Source organism: Dromiciops gliroides, chromosome 3 (genome assembly GCF_019393635.1).
Source record: "Dromiciops gliroides isolate mDroGli1 chromosome 3, mDroGli1.pri, whole genome shotgun sequence".
NCBI lineage: Eukaryota > Metazoa > Chordata > Mammalia > Microbiotheria > Microbiotheriidae > Dromiciops > Dromiciops gliroides.
Genome location: NC_057863.1, coordinates 489,384,567 through 489,401,862, shown reverse-complemented (window position 1 = coordinate 489,401,862; position 17,296 = coordinate 489,384,567). Strand labels below are relative to the sequence as shown.

General features: G+C 37.6%; 1 protein-coding gene across 3 annotated transcripts in view; it reads left to right on the top strand.

Moving 5' to 3' along the window:
* IFT88 (intraflagellar transport 88) overlaps window positions 1-17,296 on the top strand; it is a 111,085-nt gene that overhangs the window by 18,003 nt on the left and 75,786 nt on the right. For all 3 annotated transcript variants that reach the window (XM_043991300.1, XM_043991301.1, XM_043991299.1), the window contains 4 exons: window positions 3,183-3,297; window positions 6,209-6,440; window positions 9,089-9,159; window positions 10,534-10,620. In XM_043991300.1, the coding sequence (XP_043847235.1) occupies window positions 3,183-3,297; window positions 6,209-6,440; window positions 9,089-9,159; window positions 10,534-10,620 (505 nt within the window). The remainder of the gene's footprint in view (window positions 1-3,182; window positions 3,298-6,208; window positions 6,441-9,088; window positions 9,160-10,533; window positions 10,621-17,296) is intronic.

Genomic DNA, 17,296 nt, shown 5'->3' with positions numbered 1-17,296 from the left:
TGATATAATAAATAATCCCACTTGTGTCCATGATTTATAATTTTGTAACTTTAATGAATATATGCTGACATTACTAATTATTGTCATGGGTTCTTTGGTTTGGAAGAGATATCAAACTCAAATAGAAACAGAAGCCACTAATCTGTATATAAGGATCCCTGGAGGCCACATACTTATTTAGCTTTAAATTTTAATGTTATCTATGGTTTATTGTGTGTTTATTTATTTTGTTAAATTTTCCCAATTACATTTTAATCTGATTTGACCCCACTTGGCAGTGTTTGACTTCTGATTTAATTCATTCCCTAAATTGAAGTTTAAACTACCTCTAAAAATACCCAAGAAATGGTAACCGGCCTTTTTTTGAAAACCACCAGGTGCAGGGAACTCTACCCTTTAGGCCAGGGTAGTCTACTTTTGGACCACACTGATTTTTAGAAGTCTGCTTCCCTTAAAGTGTCCTTCTTTTGATCCTGGTTCTGCCTTCAGAGGTCAAGCAGAAGTCTAATCTCTTGTCTCTGTAACAAAACTTCAGATATTTAAAGACTGTGACTCTGGCCCCTGCCCTGTTACCCTTCTTTCTTTACACCTTACTCCTGCATTGTCATCTCTAGGCTAAAAATACTGAGTTTTCTCATCTGATCCTTTTATGACTCCTAGTTTAGTACTTTTTCATCTGTTTTAACCTGAGATGAAATAAACACAGGTCTTCTTTTTATTTTTTTAAAGTTTAATTGATGCTTTTTGTTTTTAATAACAATTATTTCCAAATGTATTCCAATCCCCGCAAAATCTTCTCATGTAACAAAGAAACAGCTACAGTTGATCCTCATTATTTGCAGAATTCATATTTATGAATTTGCCTAGTGTCTAAAATTTGTTTATAACTCCCAAAACAATTCTCAAGGCACTTTTGTGGTCATTCACAGAGTGCACAGAATGGTGAAACTTCAAATCACCCAATGTGTATGGTCCCAGCTGAGCTTGAACAAGGCAGCATTCTCATACTGTGTGTAAACAAGTGTCCTTTTCACAGTCTATTTTAATGCCACTTTCTTTTTAAAAAAATTTTTGTGCTTTTTGTTGGTGATGTTAATATTTAAAATGTCTCTCAAGTGTTGTGCTGAAGAACTGCCTAGTGTTCCTAAGCTCAAGAAGGCAATAATGTGCCTTATGGAGAAAATATGTGTGTTAAATAAGTTTTGTTTAGGCATGAACTATACTACTTTTGGCTGTGAATTGAATGTTAATGAATCAACAATATGGTGCATCCTGAAAAAGGAAGAGGGAATTTTCCAGTCTCTACATGAGGTCACTCTGGAAAGTGCTAAGGTGACCAGACGCTTGAAGGAACCCAACCTTGTATTTCCCAAAGAAGTAATGTTAGTTCAGTATTCACTAATTCAGTGTTTGAAACTTTATAGAACACAACTACTGTGAATGATAAGAATTGACTGTATATAAAACTAGCTGACCTGGAGACTATGTTACACTATCTAACATTCTACATCTGGAATCTCCCCTTCTCTATCAATCTTTTTCATCATTTAGAGTTAATTCAGCCACCTTCTGGCTTTGTTTTAATTTATATCACTGTAGACATGTGTATTCCTTTGGCTTTGCTTGCTTTACTCTGAATAAGTTCATATAAGTATTCCCATGTTTCTCTGAAATCCTGTATTTGTTATTTTTTATGGTACAGAAATATTCCATTACATTCATATACCACAATTTGTTCAGCATCTTTCCAGTTGATGGGTACTTACTTTGTTTCTAAATTTTTGCTCACACACACAAAAAGACCTGCCTTCTGTGAATATTTAGTATGTAAGGCCTTTTTTTTTTTTAAAGTGTTTCACCTCTTTGGGGTATATGCCCTGAAGCGGGACTGCTAGGTAAAAGGAAATAAAAGTTTAGTAACTTTTCTTGTATAATTCCACATTGTTTTCCAGATATCTGACCATTTTGCTGCTCTATCAATAGTGCAGTTGTTGGTCTACAAATATGAATAGCCAAGCAACACCACAGATTGTATCTCCTCGTAATGTAATAAGGGAATATGGTTTCTGGTTCAGTATTTGAATTTTGTGACTAATTCTGAGTAGCATTATTAATGTTTTAGCAGAAATGTATGATTTTTATGCATTCCTCTTCTCAGTAGAGAAATGGGCAACTGGTGATACAGAAAAAATGTTGTTCTGTGTACTGGCAGAGGCAGCTTTTTACTATGTCATCTGGTTTTGCTTTACTGTTTTTCTTTGTTTAGCTTTTCTTTTTTGGATAAGGGAGGATTTAGTACAGAGATTTATTTGGTATAAAAAAGCAGAGGGATCAATAAAAATGGAAAATAATTCCTTTAATATTAAAAATTTGCTAAGTTATTTAGATTTTTAAAATTTTTTTCTGTTGTTGTTTAGCCATTTAGTCATGTCTACCTCTTCATGATCCCATGGACCATATTGGCCATGGGGTTTTCTTGGCAAAGAAACTCGAGCGGTTTGCCATTTCCTTTTCTACTGGTTAAAAGTAAACAGGGGGCAGCTAGGTGGCGCAGTGGATAGAGTACCGGCCCTGGAGTCAGTAGGACCTAAGTTCAAATCCCGCTGGAGACACTTGAAACTTACTAGCTTCGTGACCCTGGGCAAGTCACTTAACCCCAATTGCCTCACCAAAAAAAAAAAAAAAAAAGAAGTAAACAGAGATTATGTGACTTGCCTAAGGTTACATAGCTAGTAAATATCTGAGGCTAGATTCGAACTCAGGTCTTCCTGAATCCAAGCCTAGCACTCCATCCATTGAGCCATTACTTTTACATTTATTTTTCTGATATATCTCATGAGGCTACATTTCCAGTTTTTTTCATGTCTATCTTTAGAGATATTATGATTTGTTTCATAGATTTTGTTTTGGTTTTTTGAAACACAGTTTTTCCCTTAAATGAGGTATATCTGTTCTTTATGCTGAATTCTCATTTTATTATGGATGGTAACATGTAAATGTGTAAATTTGATTAAAATGTTTAAAACCTACCAAGTATTTATACTTGGAAGTTGTATTTAGCCTAAGTCCACGGAAAAGCTTGAAAAGGTAATAGTTAAGATCATCTGGTGATACCTTAGCTAACATGGAAAAAATGAAAATTAGAATTGAATGTCACTCATTCATTTAATTTTTTTTATTAGGAAGACTGAAGGTAAACATGGGAAATATTTATTTAAAACAGAGAAATTATTCCAAAGCCATCAAATTCTATCGAATGGCTCTAGACCAAATCCCAAGTGTCCATAAAGAGATGAGGTAAGTTTGTACCATAACAACAATAATAATATCTTATATTTATATTGAGTTTTAAAGTTTATAAAACGGGGCGGCTAGGTGGCACAGTGGATAAGCACTGGCCCTGGATTGAGGAGTACCTGAGTTCAAATCCGGCCTCAGACACTTGACACTTACTAGCTGTGTGACCCTGGGCAAGTCACTTAACCCCCATTGCCCTGCCCAAAACAAACAAACAAAAAAAACCAATAAAGTTTATAAAACACTTTACATAAGGCTCTTTTGTGTCTTAACAACAACCCTGTGCAGTAAGTAGGTACAACATATATTTTTATCTCTATTTTACATATGAGGAGACTGAGGCCCAGAAAAGTTAAGTGACTTGCTCAGGGTCACACAACTAGAAGTGGGATTCAAATCCAAGTCTTCCTGACTTCAAGCTCAGTACTCTATTCAGTACCCCCCATATCAAGCCCCGTGAAACATTAAAAAATAAAATTTAATGTCTTTCATAAACATGGCTACTAATTCATTGTTGGAAGGACAAGTATTTTCATTTGTTTTGGAATTGTAATAATTCATTTTTAGTATCTCAAACCAGTTATTCTTGTGACCAAGGTATAATTTTGCAAGGTTGCTTGTTGGCCATGGTTAAGGATGTATTCTGTAGCCAATAGTGAAGCTTCATCATTAAAACTTAAACCTATTCATGCTCTGCTAAACATCTCAAGTAACAGTCACAAGCAGTTCTGTTTCTCAGGTACTACCATGCAAATTTAGGGGTAAAGCTGCAGGAGGAGTCACCCCAATCTCAGCTTTATGAGAAAAGGTGGAATTTTTCATGTTCTTTAAGGAGTCATGGATAAAATGTGGGTCTAGGGATATAAGGAAAATTACAATCCAGTGTTTGCTTAGTAATAACTTCTCTGGCCACAGTGAAACTCCACTCTGAAGGTGGAGCTAACATTAGATGTGTTTAATCTTTTCATTAAAATACATTTAGAATCATAACCATCATCAAAACAGCAAATACTAATTGAGCACATACTGTGTCTAGGGACCCGTGCTAGATGCAGGGGATACAAATAATTAGCACTTAATTTCTGCTTATCTGTGCTTGTGAACATGCTGGAGGCCCTTTAGCATGTTGAACAGAGACCCCCTGTGGTCTGCTTCTTGGAGTATATCATAATGACTAGCGTTTATTTTTGTGGTACTTTTAAGTTTTATGGTGTTTTACAAATATCTCATTTTCTCTTCACAATAACCTGGCAGGTAGATGTTATTGTTGTGGTTCAGTCGTGTCCAACCCTACGTGACCCTGTGGATTTTCTCCATGGGATTTTATTGGCAAACAGGCTAGAATAGTTACCCATTTCTTTCTCCAGCATGTCCCCATTTTACAGATGAGGAACTAAGGCAAATAAAGGTTAAGTGACTTGCCTAGGGTCACACAGCCAAGTGTCTGAGGTCAGATTTGAACTCAGATCTACCTGACTTCAAGCGCAGTCAGTGCTGTGCCCATAGTGCATACTTGGCAGTCTTTTTTTTTGATAATGGGCAAACTTGTGAAAATGCATTCATTTGGGGGCATCTAGTTGGTGCAGTGGATAAAGCACCAGCCCAGAATTCAGAAGGACCTGAGTTCAAATCCAGACTCAGACAATTGACACTTAGTAGCTGTGTGACCCTGAGCAAGTCACTTAACCCTCATTGCCCCCCCCCAAATGCATTCATTTGATAGGACATTTTAAAATTTAACCTTTAGTCTAAAATTGAGTTCAGAAACATATTCAGTTTCCCTTTTTGGTTAAATGTATCTCTTGCACTTCCATTTCAAGTTTCTTTCAGTGCAAAAAGGCACAAAACATCAGTTCAGTAATGTGATGTGACAACACATTGTATCTTGTATGTTTGAAGTTTAGTTCCTTTGCATCCTTAATCAGGATGAGGGGCAGCTAGGTGGTGCAGTGGATAGAGCACCGGCCCTGGAGTCAGTAGTACATGAGTTCAAATCTGGCCTCAGACACTTAACACTTACAAGCTGTGTGACCCTGGGCAAGTCACTTAACCCCAATTGCCCCACTAAAAAAAAAAAAACAAACCCACAAAAAAACAAAACAAAACAAAATCAGGATGAGCCAGAGAAATGAGATATTTTTCTCATCCTTGAATCCTATAACAAATTGTTCCACATTTTCCAGAATTACTTACTGGTGTGTTTGGGGTTTTTGTTTTGTTTTGTTTTGTTTTTAGTGAGGCAATTGGGGTTAAGTGACTTGCCCAGGGTCACACAGGTAGTAAGTGTTAAGTGTCTGAGGCCGGATTTGAACTCAGGTACTCCTGACTCCAGGGCCGGTGCTCTATCCACTGCGCCACCTAGCTGCCTCGGTTTTTTTTTTTTAATTTTTAAAAAATTACAGCACCAAAAATGTGTTTTTGCTCTCTTTCCCCTTCAAAAAAAGGTACTGTAAAGAGGCATAATCCTGGCTGTTGAGGAGTTTATAATCTAATTAGAGTTGGGACATTTAAATAAATAAGATATAAAACAATATGCAGTAGCATGTGCTAAATATCAAATACGTGATGCAGACAATAAGTGTCATTGGAGTTGAGTCTGGGGTTGTCACCAAACCCTGAGGTGTTCAGGAAAGGCTTTCATGGAGAGGGTGGGACTTGAACTGGCCCTTAAATGAAGGATAGGGCATAAGATCAAATGAAGAGAAGGGAGCAGCCACGTGAAAGAAGTCTGAGCAGTGGGAATATTCAGTATTTATCTGGAGAACAACTTTAGTTGTATCATGTGGTTGGTGTAAAGAATTGTTTTAAAGATAGGTTGGAGAAACAGGTTGGGGGAAAAATGTAAAAAGCCTTAAATGCCAGGTCAGTAGTTTGGATTTTAATAAGATTGTCATGTGTATTTTTTCTTCAGGATTAAAATAATGCAAAACATTGGTGTTACATTTATTAAAACTGGTCAGTACTCAGATGCTATTAATTCATTTGAACATATAATGAGCATGGCCCCAAATCTGAAGGCAGGCTTCAATTTGATCCTGAGTTATTTTGCTGTTGGAGACCGGGAAAAAATGAAGAAAGCTTTCCAAAAATTGATTGCTGTTCCATTGGAAATTGATGAAGATGACAAATACATTTCACCAAGTGTGAGTATGAAAAGGGCTTTCATGTAATCAACTTTTGGGTTTTTGCCTTTCAGTTAGTAAATAAATAATGTATGAAATCCTAAATCATGTGAGAGACAATCAAGAACATATTTACCTTCTGTGTACCTGACCCTTTTTAAAAATATATATATTTTAATTAACCAAAATTTGTTTTCTTTCCTTAACTTCCCCCATCCCTGAAAAAGAAAAAATAACAACCTTGTAACAAATACACACAGCCATGAAAAACAAATTCCCACATTGGTCATGTTCCAAAAATGTTTCATTCTGCACTCCCAAGTCTATGGCCTCTTTGTCAGGAAGTAGATGGTATGCTTCATCATTGGTCCACTGGTCGTCTGTGTTGATCAGCGTCCTTAAAAAGACTGTCTTTAAAATCAGTCTTTCAAAATTGTTTTTCTTTAAAATATTATTATTATTATTATTAAAATTGTTTTCCTGGTTCTGCTCACTTCAGTTTACATCAATTTATACAAATCTTCCAAGGTTTCTTTGAAACTATCCCTTTCATTATCCCCCCCCCTTTTTTTTTGTTTTGTTTTTTGGGTTTTGGGGCTTTGGGGTTTTTGGGGGGGTTTTTGTGGTTTTTTTTTTAGTGAGGAAATTGGGGTTAAGTGACTTGCCCAGGGTCACACAGCTAGTAAGTGTTAAGTGTCTGAGGTCGGATTTGAACTCAGGTACTCCTGACTCCAGGGCCAGCGCTCTATCCACTGCGCCACCTAGCTGCCCCCTTTTTGGGGTTTTTTTTGGTGGGGCAATGAGGGTTAAGTGACTTGCCCAGGGTCACACTGCTAGTAAGTGTCAAGGGTCTGAGGCCGGATTTGAACTCCTGAATCCAGGGCCGATGCTTTATCCACTGCACCACCTAGCTGCCCCTCATTATTTCTTTTTTGTTTTGTTTTGTTTTGTTTTTTTGTAGGGCAATGGGGGTTAAGTGACTTGCCCAGGGTCACACAGCTAGTAAGTGTCAAGGGTCTGAGGCTGGATTTGAACTCGGGTCCTCCTGAATCCAGGGCCGGTGCTTTATCTACTGTGCCACCTAGCTGCCCCCCCATTATTTCTTATGGCACAGTAATATTCCATTACATTCATATACCTTAATTTGTTTAGCTGTTCTTGCTGTTAGGCATCTCCTTAGATTCTAGTTCTTTGTCACCACAAAAAGAACTAATACAGATATTTTTATATGTATAAGTCCTTTTCCTCTTTCTTTGATCTCTTTGGAGTATATTAGTGGTAATGCTAAGTTAAAGGGTATTGTGTTTTTTTCAATTTAATTGCTATTGGTATATATACAAGTTTTGGGTAAAGCATAATTATTGTTTTATTAATATTATACCAGTAAAGGATTGGCCACATCTCCCTAACTTCTCATGGTCTCAGGCTATAGGGTGGAGAAAGCCAGGAGAGAGCTTTAGCATGCCAGTTACTACAAGCAGGAGAAAAGCCCCTAGAAAACCTAAAGGCCCCAAAGACCTAGAAGACCCCACAAAGACCCATGCTGTCCTAAAAGCCCTTTCGTGGCGTCTTCCAAGGGTTTTTATCCTCTTTTTTTTTTTTGAGGCCGGATTTGAACTCAGGTCCTCCTGAATCCAGGGCCGGTGCTCTATCCACTGCACCACCTAGCTGCCCCTATCCTCTTTTGCTAGAAGCAGATCATTACACATTGATCAAGGCTAATTGGTTAGCATCATTCAGTTCCCTTGGTTGATATGATTTGAAGGTGGTCTACATTAAAATGAACTCTACAGGGGGCAGCTGGGTGGCGCAGTGGATAGAGCACCGGCCCTGGATTCAGGAGGACCTGAGTTCAAATCCGGCCTCAGACATTCAACACTTACTAGTTGTGTGACCCTGGGCAAGTCACTTAACCCCAATTGCCTCACTAAAAATTAAAAAAAAATTTTTTTTTAATTTTTTTAATGAACTCTACAGATGATTTCAGGGAAAAGAATGCAAAAGACCTTCACTCAAGTTGCTCAAGCAAAGTCCATTATCTAGATATAGCTTAATCCTATTAGTCCTTCATTCATCTAGACAAAAGAATCTCTCTCCATTCCTTTTGTTCACTTGGGTTTGTCCTAGATGAGATTTGATGAAATTTCTCAAAGAGAACTAGACTTTGGGGGGAGGGGGGAAGGACTAAGAAAGTGATCTCTGGGTTCCCCAAGAAATTCATTATTAATAGTTATTTTCCCACAGTATGTACAGTTTAGTAAATATGAGGGTATTGTTCCAAATTGCTTTCCAGAATGGCTAGACCAATCAATAAAAACAATTCTACTACCAATGTATTAATGTAGCTCTTTTCTCATAGTATCCCCTATGTTTGTTGTTCTCCTTTTTTGTCAGCTTTGCCAATCTGAAGGGTGTCAGGTAGAACTTCAGAGCTGCCTTAATTTGTATTTCTATTAGTGATTTGGAGCATTTTTAATTTTTTTCAATTTAAATAGCTTTGTGTTACCATGAATAACTTTATTGAAGGAAGAATTGAAGTATAGAAAAGTTAAGTTGTTCTCCAAGATCAGGTCTGAATTCTATCCCAAATTTACCTAGATAGGCAAGTGTGGTTAAAACTCATATATGACCAAATAGTAATGAGGGGTTTTTCCAATTTTATTTTTCAGGATGACCCTCATACTAACTTAGTGATTGAAGCCATAAAAAATGATCATCTAAGGCAAATGGAGCGTGAAAGGTAATATTCTATGTTTAATAGTTCAGATCCTTAAAAGTCTAATTTTTATTAACTTTATAAAATTTTGTGTTTGTTAAATGTATTGTTTTATAAATTCAGCACATCAAAGTATTGGATTTATATAGTGTTGTAAAGTTTATGCCCAAGATAACTTGCTTTCTACTTGTTGCATTAGTCTAGAAACACAGCTACATCCATCTCTCATTTACTTTTCTTATTTCCATTTGTGGTCCCTTATAAAGACAAACCAATGGTGCATAATCCATCCTGGATACAGGGACACAGCTCCTGTCATGTCACTAGTAACTATCATTTCCCTCTCAATAGTGTACTGGTTCAATTATAGTTCAACATGCTATGCTCAATATGAGGAATATTTTGGTTTGTTTTCTTCCCTTGGATATCCGGAGGAGGGCCCAGCACCCAGTTTTATGCTCATGTTGGTCATAAAACCATTCCCAGTAACAAGCTCCTTCCATGTCCCAGGGAGTGGAGAAGGGAAATCTTTGATGCAAAAGGTCATTTCATAGGCATAGGAGATGTAGATGGACCAAGTAGATGCACTTGGATGATTTGACAACATGGATCCCAGTTCCCTTGGGGGAGGCACTTTGCAGATCATTAACCAAATCTCTTAGCAATATTTATATCCATTCTTAGTTTTGTTCATCCCTTTTCTTCCTCCTACCAAGTCTTTGCTTGAACACCTTGAATGTTCAAGAACTCACCACCCCACAATGAAGCTTACTCTGTTCTGTTTTCTCCCTCCTTAGACTGAGCTCCTGTAGAGCCACAACTTGTCTTTCTTTGTATCCTCAGTGAGTAGCAGAATGCCCAGCACACAGCAGACACTTAATAAATGTTTGTTGGCTGACTAAAAACTCTATTTGTTGTTAAAATTGTTGCTAATTATAATTCCTCATTTTCCTATAGATGTTTAAGGTTTTAAAAGTATTTTTCTTTCAACAATGCCTTAAAGTAGATCATTCAGATTTTATTATCTTCATTTTAAAGATAAAGAAACTGAGGCACTGATTAAATGACTTGCCATGGGTTATTCAGCTGGTAAGCGTTAGAATAGTGGAAAATCTTCTTTATAACGAGCAAAAAATCTGCTCCTGTATAACTTTCACTGTGGATGTTCTGGCCTTCAAAGCCAAGTACATTAAGTTTAATGCCTCTTAGATATGACATTCCTTCAGATAGTTGAAGTCATTGACAATGTGTTTCCTAAGTATTTTGTTCTCTGGACTAAACATCTCCATTTATTTTGATTGTTTACTGTACAGCATTATTTTAGTCTCTTCATAATATATATTTGCCTATATTAATTACTTTTCTAGTTAAAATGGAATTTTTTTCATTTGTTTTCAGGAAAGCCATGGCAGAAAAATACATCATGACAGCAGCTAAACTCATTGCTCCTGTAATAGAAACATCTTTTGCTATAGGATATGATTGGTAAGAAATTGCTTCAGGCCTACCGACTAAATATAAAATGAGAATAATCCTGTTGTAGCTTATTGTCATAATTGTCAAAAGTGTCATAATCAGATGAAATAATATATGTAAAATACTTTGCAAATCTTGGAGCACTGTGCAGAAAAATAATGTTAGGTAATATATCAAAGTTTTACTATATACAGATATATCTTATACATACACACACTTTCAATATTACAAGTACATTTTTGGGGGGCTTTACAAAGCTTTTTTTTTTTTAAGTTTTGAGTTCCAATTTTTATCCCTCCTTCCCTCTCTCCCCTCCCTAAGGTATTAAGCAATCACATATGGGTTATATATGAATGATTATGTAAAAAATTACCATATTAGTCATTTTAAAGTATATTTTTTAAAAATTTCATTACATAAAATTAAAAACACAGTTTTAAACATTTAGCTAATACATTCAATATCTGGAGAGTTTAGAAAGAAATATTTTATATATTGTTTCAGTCTCCCTAAGTATAGCCACACAGGCCATTTTCCAGCAGTGCCTTTATTATATATTAAGAGTATGGGTAGCTGAGGGGTAGAGCCAAAATGGCAGGGGAAAGGCAGTGAGCTCTCGAAATCATGACAGGATTGCCAAAAAAAACATCCAAATAATGCCATAGGACAATGCCTGGAGCAGCAAAACCCACAGAAGAATGTGCTTAAATCATCTTCTAACCAAGAACGTCTTGGAAGGTCAGAAGGAGGGAGTTGCTGTGCTGATATAGGAGTGGAGCCCAACCCCACAGTTACCCTGACACAGATCCAGTCCCAGAAAGGCCTCACCAGAGAAGGAGACCCCCAGAGCCTCTGAGTCAGCTGAAGTGCCAATGTCATCTGAAACTAAGCTCACAGTCTGGTGAGAGGGCTGAGCCCTTGGCAGAGGGGAGACTATAGGGATCTATGCTGGTGCTGAGGCAGAACTTGGGTTTTTCATCCCTGCTGGGAACCAGGAGGCAGGCTTGAGTAGCAGTGGCCCAGGTGGGGGAGGGGCACAGGCTCATCAGAGCTAACAACCACAACACACAAAGCTAGTTGATTAGCAAGTTAGCCTGGGGTCATCTATGGACCAGGGAACAGGCCAGGCAAATGAAGAACCTGGTCCTCCTTAAATAATACCACCTGGGACTTCTTAAGCTTGGGATACTGCAGCCTGGAAATAGTACCCCACTTTAAGGAGCTAAAAGTCAAGTATAAGAAAAGCAAGATGAGCAGAAAGAGAAAGGTGAGGACCATAGAAAGTTTCTTTAGTGACAAGAAAGATCAAGTTGCACCCTCAGAGGAAGATGTCAATGTCAGGGCCCCTATATCTAAAGCTTCCAAGAAAAATATGAATTGGTCTCAGGCCATAGAGGTGCTCAAAAAGGACTTTGAAGATAAAGTTAGAGAGGTAAAGGAAAAAAATGGAAAGAGAAATGAGGGTGATGCAGGAAAGACATGAGAAAAAAGTCAACAGCTTGAAAAGCCAAATGGAAAAGCTCTCTGATGAAAATCATTGCCTAAGAATTAGGATCGAACAAATGGAAGCCAGTGACTTTATGAGAAACCAAGACACAATAAAGCAAATCCAAATGAATAAAAAAAAATAGAGGGCAATGTGAAATATTTTCTGGGAAAAACTGCTGACCTGGAAATAGGTCCAAGAGAGATAATTTGAAAATTATTGGTCTACCTGAAAACCATGATCAAGGAAAGAGCTTAGACATCATCTTCCAAGATACTCTCAGGGAAAATTGCCCTGAAATTCTAGAAACAAAAGCTAAAATAGAAATTGAAAGAATCTACTGATCACCTCCAGAAAGAGATCCCAAAAGGAAAACTCCTAGGAATATTATAGCCAAATTCCAGAGCTCCCAGGTCGAGGAAAAAATATTGCAAGCTGCCAAAAAGAAAGAATTCAAGTACTGTGGAGCCCCAGTCAGGATAGCACAAGATCTAGCAGCTTCTACATTAAAGGACCAGAGGGCATGGAATATGATATTCCAGAGGGCAAAGGAATTGGGATTACAACCAAGAATCACCTACCCAGCAAAACTGATCATAATCTTTCAGCAGAAAAAATGGGACTTTAATGAAAAAGAGGACTTTCAGGTATTTGTGATGAAAAGACCTGAACTAAATGGCAAATTTGACTTTCAAATATAAGACCCTAGAAAACCATAAAAAATTGGAGTTGGGGGACATACCTGGGTCATGTAGTGAGTGACTGTCTTGTGTCTAAGGCTGGGTTTTGGCTGGGATCCCCCTGGGTCCAGGGTGGATGCTTTGTCCACTGTGTCACCTAGCTGCCCCATGATGACATCTTTAGGATTAAATTGAGGGGTGAGGGGAATGCTCTGGGGGAGGGGGAAGGGCAGAGGTGAAATCCTACATGAAAGAAACAGGAAAAGGCTTATGGAGTGGGGATGGGGGAGGAGCAGGGCAGTAAGTTAATTTTTTTTTTTTTGGTGAGGCAGTTGGGGTTAAGTGACTTACCCAGGGTCACACAGCTAGTAAGTGTTAAGTGTCTGAGGCCGGATTTGAACTCAGGTACTCCTGACTCCAGAGCCGTTGCTCTATCCACTGCGCCACCTAGCTGCCCCTGCAGTAAATGAATTTTACACTCATCAGAAAAGGCTCAAAGACCTTAAACTCATCAGAGTTCCCTCTAGGAGGAACTAACACACACACACACACACACCCCCAACTGGGTGGAGTAATCTATTTAATCTGGGCAATAAATGAGCCTAACACTCATCAGAATTGGTTCAAAGACCTCAATCTCATTAGAATTGGTTCAAGGAGGGAATAACATGCACACTCAATTGGGTGGAGTAATCTCTCTAACCCTTCGGGGAAAATAGGAGGGGAAGGGGATAAAGAGAGAGGGGCAAAAGAAGGAAGGGCAATTGAGGGAGGGGACAGATAGAAGCAAATCTCTTTTGAAGAGGGATAGGATGAAAGAAGATGTATAATAGAATAAATATCATGGGGAAGGGAATAGGATGGAAAGGAAACAGTTAATAGTAATCATGAAAAAGAGAAAAGGGGGAAAATTTGTACCAAAAAATATTTATAGGGCAGCTAGGTGGTACAGTGGGTAGAGCACCGGCCCTGAAGTCAGGAGTACCTGAGTTTAAATCTGGCCTCAGACACTTGACACTTAGTAGCTGTGTGACCCTGGGCAAGTCACTTAACCCCAATTGCCTCACCGAAAAAAAAAATAGCAATTCTTTGTGGTGGCTAAGAATTGAGAATCAAGGGAATGTCCATCAATTGAGGAATGACAGAAGAAGCTGTGGTACATGATTGTAGAGGAATGGTCTTGTGCTATAGGAAATGATAAACAGGATGATCCCAGAAAAACCTGGAAAGACTCATGAACTGATGTATAGTGAAGTGATCAGAGCTGGGAGGACACTGTGCATAGTGACAGCAATATTGTTCAATGAGCAATTGTGAATGACTTAACTACTCTCAGCAGTGCAATGATCCACGACAATCACAAGGAACTAATGAGGAAGCTTACTATCCACCCCCATAGAAAGAACTGATCAAAAGGAGCACTTGTGGATTGTACATATATAACCTGGTTGTGGTCTTGTGGAGCGTGGAGGAAAGGGAGGGAGGGAGGCAGAAAAATTTAGAACTCTAAATCTTATGAAAATGAATGTTGAAAACTACCCTTACATGTAACTGGAAAAAATAAAATAAATGTTTGTTGCTAAAAAAAAAAAGAAAAAGAAAGAGTATATATAATTTTCAGGATATGCATGAAAAAAAATAGATTTGGCTCATTGGAGACCTAGAATATTTGATTTATTATTTAATGTCTGGGGCCTTATGCTTATAAGCATGGTTGCTTTTGGTTCTTCCTATCAGGGCCACTCACTATTCATTGCATGTCTAGCTTACATTCTTTTTTGTTTGTTTTTAGTTTGGGTTTTTTTTTTTTGCAAGGCAGTGAGGGTTAAGTGACTTGCCCAGGGTCACACAGCTAGTAAGTGTCAAGTGTATGAGGTCAGATCTGAACTCAGGTCCTACTGAATCCAGGGCCAGTGCTTTATCCACTGCACAACCTAGCAGCCCCCTTAGCTTACATTCTTAATGTGAAATTCAAACCTTGAATAGTGACAAAACTTGTGCACAATGACTATTAGTATCACCCAAACTCCATACTTAATGTATAGGAATCTAAACTCATAGAATTTTAGGGCTGGAAAGTAACTTAAATATTATATCACCCAATCCTATTTTTTTTTAAAGCTAAATAGGGCCTATAGAGATCAGGTAATATACCCATAGGGGCAACTAGGTGGCACAGTAGATAGAGCTGATCCTGAAGTTGGAAGGACCTGAGTTCAAATTTCACCTCAGACATTTACTAGCTTTGTGACCCTGGGCAAGTCACTTAACCCCAATTGTCTTAAACATCTGGGGCCATCTCCAGTCTTCCTGATATATTGCTTGCCACTGGACCCAAATGGCTCTAGAGGGGAGAGTGAGCTTGGTGACCTTGCACAGCCCTTCCTCACTTAAATCAAATTTAGTGCAGGTCATGACATCAGTCTGATGTCATGGCCCTCTGAGAATGAAGAACAAACAACAATAACAACAATATGCCTATGGTCACTTAACTTCTTATTGACAGGGAAGGAAATTAAGAATCCAAGTTTACCTGACTTTGAGTCATTATATAAATTGGTACTTATATAACTTTATAGTTTTCAGATTGCTTTTAAACACATTATCATATTTGATTTTTCCAATAACCCTGTAAGTTAAAGGAAGCACGATTACCCCCATATTCCAGATGAGGAAATGGAGATTCAGATATTAAGCAGTTCTAGGTCATCCTGGCAGTCAGAGAGCACCACAGACCACATGCTCATGGTACATTCCTTTCCTGTTCCCCCTAGTAATAACAGGAATAGAATTGAAGGGCTGTCAGTGTGCTGGCCAATGTTGAGCCATCTTGTTTCCCCTAACAGCAGTGATACTTCTGGCTAGATCCCAGGTACTCCCTTGTGTGTTGAAACTCTGTATCCAGTATTTTCAGTCCCTTTCCATTATTAGGAAACATGACTTCTACATTGTACCTACATCCATAGAATAAGGCATTGTAGCAACCAAAATGAGTATATTTATGTTTTTGCTTCTTAAGGTGAATTGTGAATGATAAAAATATTATATCCCATATTCACTTGATATTTTGTGATTGCTGTAGCAATTACATAGTAAATATGGATAAATAGTGTTGAGTCAAAATTAGAGGAAACAGAAACTTTTGAAGTAATCCAAAGGATAAAAATGTGTTTACTTAATAAAAGCTAAATAAATTATCCAAACCTCTTAAGCATATAATGATTGTTTGTCTGGAGATACATTATCTTGCCAAACAGAGAGCTTAGTTTACCTTAGCTGACCTAAAATATTATTTGTTTGTTTGTTTGTTTGTTTTGGTGAGGCAATTGGGGTTAAGTGACTTGCCCAGGGTCACACAGCTAGTAAGTGTTAAGTGTCTGAGGCCAGATTTGAATTCAGGTACTCCTGAATCCAGGGCCGGTGCTTTACCCACTATGCCATCTAGCTGCCCCTAAAATATGATTTTTAAATAGTAGTATTTTATAGAGTTAAACCTAGATTCATTTTCTGTTTGAGATGAAACAGAAAAGGTTATTTTGGTTGTACTTCCAAATCTGCTTATCAGGAAGGAAATTATAAATTCAGAGATAACTCATAATATTAACTTGATAATATTGTTTGCATTACAGGTTCCCTTTATCCTATAAAATATGCATCTTTCAGATGATCTGTTTTGAAATGCCTCAATAGGCCAGCTTTGAAAAACTACTTAAAGTCATTCAAAATCATAAGATTTATTTTTTTTATTTTTGCAAAATAAGCAAATAAGCAAAAATATATGTATATATGTGAGTGTGTGTATGTGTATGTGTATGTGTTTATTTTGCTTTGTTCCAGTATGAGGTTACTTGAAAATTATACTACTAATAGCAGTCTTTCAAAATATATTTATACATGGATCAGTTTGAATAGCATTAAACAGAAACAACTGGTATTTCTTTAGACATTTTTCACTTTTATCTGACTCTTTGTGACCTCATTTGGGGTTTTCTTGGCAAAGATAGTGAAATGGTTTTTCATTTCCTTCTCCAGCTCATTTTACAGATGAGGAACAGAGGCAAACAGGCTTAAGTGACTGGCCCAGGTTTACACAGCTAGTAGGTGTCTGAGGCCAGATTTGAACTCAGGAAGTAGAGTCTTTCTGACTCCAGCTCCAATGCTCTATCCACTATGCCACCTAGCTGCCTTGCCTAAAAATGAGCATACCTATTTCCAAATAAAGGCAGTAAACATACCACTATTCAAGTATATAATGCTCATCTGTCTCTTCATCTTTTGGATTCAAATTGACTTGCCATAGGATCTACTTTTCTTGATCAAATCAGAGAAAAATCCATTTGGCATTCTATTTAAGTAGCACTACCCAAAGTTTCTAGGAGGGTCTATTTTTCCTTGTCTCATTATAGTCCTAGAATGTACTTATCAATACAAATCTACTTCAGTTGAAAAATTCACCATGCATTTCTTACTCTTTTTTCCTTAACACGTTTGTAGTCTGTTAGAGACTTCTCGTCTCCTT